We start from the raw sequence: 8247 nt of genomic DNA on the forward strand, positions 1-8247 counted from the left end.
TTGAATTTTCTAAGGATTGGTCATAGGCTTCTCCATTTGCGAATACAAGGGGGCACTGGTCTGCCATGGATGTCGAATTGTTATGGATAGAAACTTGGTCATTTTTGTGTCAAACTTTAGCAAGTATGATGTTTTAAAAGCACAAATTTCCCATAAAGTCGCTGCAGTAAAATGAAACTTTCACCAGTTTGGTGCATATTACTGTGTTCGAAATCTATCAAGGTAGAGGAGGTGATTCATAATGCATTTCTGTGCACCTCTTACAATTTCTACATAAAATCCAATCCAATCATATCACACTATTCACACCATAATATGCTATTCCCATGGCTGGGTTTATACAGAAAATGTGTAGGATGAAAATAAAATAAAACAAAACAAGGCAATGCAGACACAGCAAACAAACACCAAAGTCACTCAACTTTCCTAGCTCATCTCCTTGACACAACGCTATGAATGGCAGCTATATATAGAAGCTGCGTAACTGAAAGGATGATCAAGAATGCCTCCATTGTTCTCTGCAAGAAACAGAGCAAGTGTGTCTCAGTATACTTGAAAAAACGCATTTGCCAAAAACTTAAAAATGTGTTTTTTCTTTGTCTTACCAAACGAGCATTTCTGATATTCAGCTCAATCTCCTTCCAAGCAAAGCTGCAGGAATTATGTGGCTGGTTAATATAAAGCAAAATTAGTTCAAACAGTTTGAATGCAAAGTTTGAATGCAAAGTTTGAATGCAAAATTAGTTCAAACAATTTCTACGGAAATCCCAATAGATCCTCATCCCCAACCGGTCATTCCTTTCTTAAAGCACACCCACAGACCCACATAAACGCTTTTGGAGAGACAGAGCTTCGGGGTCTCGAATACGATCTGTGAGAGACCCCATTTCGTGCACGCCCTAAAGACCCAATAATCATGCCAAAAGGTGCCAAGAAGAGAAAAGCTGCCAAGAAAAAGAAGGAAAATGAAGCCCACAGCGGAAGATCCTCACCCAACAACAATCCTCTAGGTGCTTTCATTATTTATGTTTGCCTCACCTTTTGAATACACGCCTACCTATCTGTCACTCAATTGTTTACGCATCTTTTTCAGCGTTTGTTCTGGTTGTTTTTATCAATTTGGGCTAATGGGTATGATTGTTTTGATTGAATTAAGGTAACCCATCTGTCAGGTAATGATATACTCAGCTTTGTCAGTCTTGGTTTTGGTTATTTTATCCATTTGGTTCAATGGGTATTTGTTTATGTCGTCTGCTTAGCTTTAGTCTGGTTGAAATAATTGTGCTTGAATGGCAGTACTTACCCATCTCTCAATTCATAACCCATGTGTCCCTAATTTTAGCTTTGATTTTTGTTTGCTTCAAATTGGCTTAATGGGTATTGGTCAAATTCACTAGTTTTGTTTGATTTTGCTTCAAATTGGCTTAAATGGGTATTGGATAAATTTACTAGCTTTGTTTGATTTTGATTGAAACTCTTGTAATTGAATCAAACCATGTCAGGTAATGATGATGCGAAATCAGGAGAGGTTAGCCCAACATCTTTTCGACCAGTTGGTGAGGATAAGCCCATGAAGGGAGTTCCTAGTGATGCGGAGGCTGTTCAGAAAGTTGAATTGAAGAGGGAACTGAAAGAGGACTCGGAAAGCAGAAATGTGATCATTGACCATACCGAGTCTTCAAAGGAATCATATAATGGGGATGATAGAAGCTCTAGCAGTAGTAGTAGTAGTAGTTCGGATGACGAGTCTCGAGTTGTTGAGAGGATACGGAAGGAGAAGGCCTATGCTTCAGTTTCAGAGGAAAAGCCTCTTAATGATTCAGTTACGCCAGTTGATTCTTTACCAGCAGAAGTGATTCAGACTACTGAAGATGCACCATCTGGGAAGATTACAAGTTCATCAGCAGAGAAGGCCCCTTTAGTTGATTCTGTCAACCCTGTGGTTTCTGTGTCTGAGGAGGCTATTCACCTTACAGAAAGTACTCTGGTTGAAAGTTCAGTGATCTCTGATAATGAGGTCAAAACGGGGTTGGAGAATGGTGCAAAGAAATTGTTGCCTACTGGGGCTCCAGTAACATTGACAGATTCTGTATCAAAGAAAATTGAGGATAGAGCATCTCCTTTACTGAACGGGAATGCTAAGGCATCGTCGAGTGTGGTGAAATCTGTGTCTAAAGAAAATGTGTAGGATGAAAATACAATAAAACAAAACAAGGCAATGCAGACACAGCAAACAAACACCAAAGTCACTCAACTTTCCTAGCTCATCTCTTTGACACAACGCTATTCACACCATAATATGCTAGATGAGTTTCTTCAGTTGATGCAGTAACTCTTCAACCTTCTGAATTTTCTGGTTGAGTTCTTCAGTCAGCCGTAAGGTCTCTGCTTCTACAAGCTTTGGTTGCTGGGCTATCTCCTCCACAAGCTTTAAAACCTCCTTTCTGGTAAGTGGCTTGTGATCTTCAAGCTCAGCTGCAATCTTTTGCTGTTTTTGGAATAGTATTTTCTGATTTTTATGGATTTCGTCCAACCGATCTGATAACCGGATCTGGAACTCGTGTAAACTATGAAAATGCTTTAAAGAAACACGAGATAATAATCCTATATATAGAAGCTGCGTAACTGAAAGGATGATCAAGAATGCCTCCATTGTTCTCTGCAAGAAACAGAGCAAGTGTGTCTCAGTATACTTGAAAAAACGCATTTGCCAAAAACTTAAAAATGTGTTTTTTCTTTGTCTTACCAAACGAGCATTTCTGATATTCAGCTCAATCTCCTTCCAAGCAAAGCTGCAGGAATTATGTGGCTGGTTAATATAAAGCAAAATTAGTTCAAACAGTTTGAATGCATCTATTGTAGTGGATGGTAATGGCTAACCCCATGGCAAGGAGAGTGAGGGTCCAGGCAATGGTAGCAGCTGCAGCTGCTGATGGCAAGCCATCAGCTGTCCAAGAACGAAGATGGTTGATTCCAGATATGGCTGAAGCAACACCAATAACTCCGGCGATTAAAGCGAATGTCACAAAGAACCCGGTGGCAGCATTTCCCATTGGAAAGTATATGGGTGAGAAATGTGCCGGCAGATCAAAACCAGGACCTGCAAGAGTCAATTGTTAGATGACCACTTGACCCCCAAAATTAAAGTTTAAACTGTTAAGGAGGTTTCAAATTTAGGACTTCATGAATTAAAACTCTAATACCATATCGGACTTCAAAAATTTAAAATAGTTAGAAAATGAACTAACAATGTACATCACATGCATGTAACAAGTGAACAAGAAAGAGGAAGAGAGGGAGGTTCACCAATAATGAAACCATGGTCAATTGCTTTATTCATGGCCCAGCCACCAATGGCCAACACAATGACATACATGCAGAAATTGAGAAGCAAAAGCAGCCCAGCAACAGGTTTTAACTGCTGGTTGGCCATTTTTTTGTGTGATCAAAAGCTGTTGGGGAGAGGAAACAGGCCAAAAGTGCAATGCAGAAAAGGGTTGTTGTACTTGTTAAATGTGTTTAGTGCAAGAGATGGGTCTTTATATATATAAATGGCCCTTTGGATGAAGAAGGTTTTGGTTCTTTTCTTGCTAAGGCTGTTGGTTCCAAAGGGTTCTGTGGGGTTGTAAAGGAGATGGTGAATGCTTCATAATCAAGGCATGCCAAGAAATTCCAGATTCTTACTTGGCTTGGCTCACATTTTTAAGTATTCTTTTAGTGGTACATTCTTCATCTAGGCTTTGTGCCATCAATTGTTCCTAAGAGATCAAAAAAGCTATATTCTTTGCCACTTGGGGTGGGGATGTAGTGCTAAATCTTTGTTTGGGTCTAATTCTAATCATACTTCTTTAACCCAAAAAAGAAAGAAAGTAAAACGGTGCCTTTGAGTAGGATGAGAAACCTAGGAAACGAACCAAAACGGTGCGTTTTATGTTGTTCATGGATAATCTCAACTACTATATGCAATCTCTGTCTGTTTCCCTCTTTCCTATAAACCGTTGCGGATTAACAGTCATGGTAAGAGTTCCCGCCATTTTTCAAAGCCTCGGAATATCACACTTTCCATTCTCATTCTCTATTTCACGCTCTAAGTACTCTAAAAATGTTACAGAATTCTCCAAATGCTTGGTGGGTTTGATGAAATACACCACATTGAGTACCCAATCTTACAGGTCACTGCTCTCAAATCACCTAAAGAACCTGTTGATGCAAATTTCCGTAAGAGAGATGCAACAACTTAGAGATGGTGATCTGGCTGATCAGAAGTCTTGCTGGATGATGATGTGAGATCTTCCTGTAAGAGAAACAAGATCAAAGGAGATGGACCGGTGTGGTACCAGCCAAACACGCTCCGATGATGAAGTCAGTGATGGTGTATTTGATGGTAGGTGAGGAAGAGCAAAGGATGAACTTGGGAGAATAGGAAGAACAAGGCAAATGTTCTAGGCTTATTCCCAGCAAGTTGGGTATGCTCTTGGGTGAGTGAAGGCTTTTTTGTAAGTGTTTGTCTGGTGAGAGGTTGATAGCTAGATCCCTCATTTTGCACATATAAGTTGGTATATATAGGCAAAGGAGTTTGTGATGAGTAAGTTACCTACATATGACTGGCTGGTTGAGAAAGATCCACGCGTTCGGTCGTGAACAGTGACATGCACAGCTACCCACCTCCTTTGCATTCAATGCTGCATTGAATGCAAGTATGGAAGATCCAGGTGAACTGCATCAGTAGTCATGAATGTAGGCTGGATTGTCTCTTTTGTCAGAAGACCTTTGTCAGGTGCATTTAAATGTGGCGGTTCATCCCAACGTGATCTTCCTTGGAATGGCGGCGGAGAGCCGAGCCGACCCGAACACATGTTCTTATGTGTATACATGAAGCCCATGTGTGATCGGGTCAGACACGGGACCCCGGACCGAACCGATCCAGCAGATAGGGGTCCTTCCGAGTCATAACTGGCTGACGCTAGAACTCGAAATAGGGTTCCTTCCACGCCGAGCCGAGCCGAGCCGGGATAATCATGGAAAGATGAACATTCAATCCCTTGGAAGATCATCGGTTCGGGTCAGACCGGGCATGGAGGACTCGGCGTGGAGATCCGGTCTGAGCTGGCAGAGGAAGTGCCGAGCTGTGATGATGTGGAGGTCAAAGTCTGACCGCTGAGAAGTCAAACACTGAAGTTGGGTCTGACCAGCCACGTGTCCAGCCTTGATTGGCTGTTGGATCGGTGTGGGTTTATCCACAAACAGGAGTCCCCCAGCTTCCGATCCGAGCGGACAGTGGTGGATTGGAAGTTGAGGTGTAGTGGCCTTCCCAAAGATGGCATGCTGCTTGATCCGAGCCGAACCGGACAAGTCCATGTTCCCAAAGATCCGAACAAGTGACGACTTGTGTTTGGCCAAAATATCTCGGGGATAGGTGAAGGGACGTTTGGTGTCTGCATGGGGGAACGTAAGGGTCACATCATTTATGGGTATTTTGAATGTTGACAGGTGGCAAGATCTGGGATTTGAAGCTCCACTTTTGGATGGCTGAGATCAGTTTGCATGGAGGTATAAAAATGGCTGTTTCTCTCTCTTCCCTTTCATTTTCCATCTTCAGTTTCCAGAAACTCTCTCTCTCTCCCCGCGAAACTCATCCTCTCTCCGTCGATTGAGTGGTGGTCTGATCCCAAATCCGACCAGGTACGGTCATAGGCGAGGTGGTTCCGAGGGTATTGGGAGCGGAGAGTTTGGCCGGACAAAAACCAGTAAGTGATTATGTCCATTTCTGTTTGTTTTGTGTTTTTCGGGTTTCTGGGTTTTGTTCTTGGCTGTTCTTCGAAAAAGAACTTTTCGATCCAAAAAGCGAGAGAAAGAGATAAAAAAGGTGTTTGTGATGTCTGAAACCGACTCGAGCGGTCGGCTCGGCTCGGGGGGCGCCTTTGAAGGTGACAGTGAGGCTGAACTGAGCCGAAGCCCACCAGGGGGTGAGGCAGACTGGGATAGTCTGTCCGAGGAGCTGAACGAGGTCATCTCGACCTTGGATCGGAACCCAGGTGAAGTACGCCAACCTCGGGGCGATGAGGAGGATGATCAGGCCGAGCCGAGCTCAAGTGTTCCGAGAAGACTCATCTCGGGTTTGGAGGAAAAGAACAGGGGTCACGAGGCGTCGACTTCGGATCGACTCGGCTCGGTGATGGGGAGTCCGATCGATCCGGACTTCTATGAGGAGTTGGCGTGGAAGGCCGACCAGATTCAAAACGAGATAACCGAGTTTCATCTCCAGGATCTGAGGGCTCGGTACACTATCCCCGAGGCCGTGCTGACAAGGCTGCCGACCGAGGGAGAGAAGCCGAGCCGACCCCCCAAGGGATGGGTGACCATGTACTCTGAAATGTTTGAAAACGGGGTTCGGCTCCCTCTGCATCCATTCCTGCAGAACTGGTTGGCGATGATCGGCGCGGCGCCGCACCAGCTCAACCCCAATGTGTATAGGATAATCTTGTCTATGCACATCTTGTGGCACAAGGTGCACAAGTGTGTGCCAGACAAGGATATCTTGTTCTGCTCCTACGCCTTGAGGTCGAAGCAGACTGAGCTCGGCTTCTACAACCTGCAGGCCTACTCGGGGCCGCTGTTCTCAGGGAATCCTTCTTCCCAGAAGACTTGGAAGATGAGATTCTTCTTTGTTTCTGGGGATTGGGAGTTCGCCGATCCGAACAGTCCCACTTCGGCTCGGGTCCCCAGAGCCTTTAGGATTCCAGGTGGGCATTGGAAGTCTGGGGCCGATCCGATGACAACTTGTATATGTTTTGTGATAATTATTTTTTCTTGTGTCTAACTCATTTTCGTTTCGTCTTTGCAGTTAGTTAGGGCAAGTACAAACTCCGAGGCGAGCTCAAGGATCAGATCGCTGCGATCAGGGACTCACCAGCAAAATATCTGTCCACGAAATTCCTGCTCGGGGAAACCCAAATCAGATCGAGCGGAATCTCCTGGTTTGTGCCCAGGTGGAATCCGCGAGCCGAGAAGGGGATGAGTTCCGCCGAGATGGAGGCTCGGCTGAGGAGGAAGGCGGAAAGGAGCGCACAAAGGAAAGCTGCAGGTCGGCCCCCTGTCGAGCCGATCCCAGCGCCAGCCGCCGCGGCAGCCCAACCTGGGCCTTCGGTGCCGAGGCCAGTTCCGCATGGGGAGAAGAGGAAAGGCCCCGCGACCGAGGCTCGGCCGGAGAAGAGAACCCGGACCGATCCCAGTGGTGCCGAAGCCGAGGTTTCTGGCTCGGCCTCCATGAAGACGGTGGAGGTGGACTCCTCCATCGAGCCATTCGTGACTGGCTTCAAACGAGTGGTCACGCCGAAGGTGGTGGAAGGGCTCTGGGCCGGTCAGGAGACGCCGAGCTTCGGAGGGAAGGCACTGAACGCTTCCCGCCAAGCTATGGTGGTAAGTATCCCTGACCTCGGCCTTCATATTCTTTTTATGCTCGGCTCGGACTAACTTTTTTCTATGTTTTACAGCTCGCCCTCAGGCAGTTTGAGGTAGCCCAAGCCGCCGTCGATGCCGAGGCAAAGATGAGGAGGCTTCGGGAGAGGAACGGCGAGCTGAGGGAAAAGCTGGCCGAGGCCGAGCGGGAGGTCAAGGCGGAGCGCGATCGGTCGACCGGTCTTCGGACCAAGCTGGCTGAGAAGGAAGTGGAGGTAGCTCGGCTCGGAAAGGAGCTCCTGGAGTCCGAGAAGAAGGTGGCCGACCTGGGCCAGTTTGTCGGCGATCTCCAGCGAGATGTGGAGGCTGCCGAGCGGAGAGCCGTCGAGTCTCGACGTCAAGCTGGACTGCCGAGCGTCCAGGCACTTGCCAATGCCCAATTCGAGAGGTACCAGGAGCTGCTGGAGGAGATCCGCTCGAAGAGACCGGACTGGGATGTGTCCTTCCTCGGCGAGTCCGACGGCGAGGAGGATACCCAGGGAAGTCAGCAGGAAGAGCTTCCTCTTCCCGATCGCCAAGCCCCCGCCGAGGTGGTCGTGTCAGTGGCTGAGCCGACTCCGGAGGATCCTTCGCTGCCTGAGTGTGAGCCGACCTCGATTCCTCCGATCCCCGAATCCGATCCCAACGCTGAGACGCAGATCGGTGGGGTCGAGGTGGTGTAGCTCGGGGAGGAGACGCCCGAGGGGTCCACCGAGCCGATCCAGGAGGGGCCAGCCGAGCGATCCGCATGATACCTGCAGTTTTTTGTTTATATGTGTTTGTTGTTTTTTTTTTGTTCCCGAGCCGATT

General features: G+C 46.9%; 2 protein-coding genes across 3 annotated transcripts; one reads left to right on the forward strand and one right to left on the reverse strand.

Annotated features, from left to right (window-relative positions):
• Window positions 1-163: 163 nt before the first annotated feature.
• On the reverse strand, window positions 164-3573 carry LOC147297059 (membrane protein PM19L-like). 2 transcript variants are annotated; one of them, XM_086248675.1, is made up of 4 exons: window positions 3307-3573; window positions 2881-3100; window positions 2747-2792; window positions 164-518 (listed from the first exon to the last, which is right to left on the reverse strand). In XM_086248675.1, exons 1-4 carry the CDS (start codon window positions 3431-3433, stop codon window positions 432-434), a joined length of 480 nt encoding a protein of 159 aa, XP_086104801.1. In that variant the 5' UTR covers window positions 3434-3573; the 3' UTR covers window positions 164-431. The 2 variants fall into 2 exon arrangements, with proteins under 2 accessions (XP_086104801.1, XP_086104794.1); XM_086248668.1 differs by lacking the exon at window positions 164-518 and adding an exon at window positions 2190-2659.
• Window positions 733-2203, forward strand: LOC147297060 (uncharacterized). Its single transcript, XM_086248656.1, has 2 exons — window positions 733-1010; window positions 1503-2203. Exons 1-2 carry the CDS (start codon window positions 917-919, stop codon window positions 2186-2188), a joined length of 780 nt encoding a protein of 259 aa, XP_086104782.1. The 5' UTR covers window positions 733-916; the 3' UTR covers window positions 2189-2203.
• Window positions 3574-8247: the final 4674 nt, after the last annotated feature.

Source organism: Dryas octopetala, chromosome 1 (assembly GCF_963921425.1).
Source record: "Dryas octopetala chromosome 1, drDryOcto1.1, whole genome shotgun sequence".
NCBI classification, from domain to species: Eukaryota; Viridiplantae; Streptophyta; class Magnoliopsida; order Rosales; family Rosaceae; genus Dryas; species Dryas octopetala.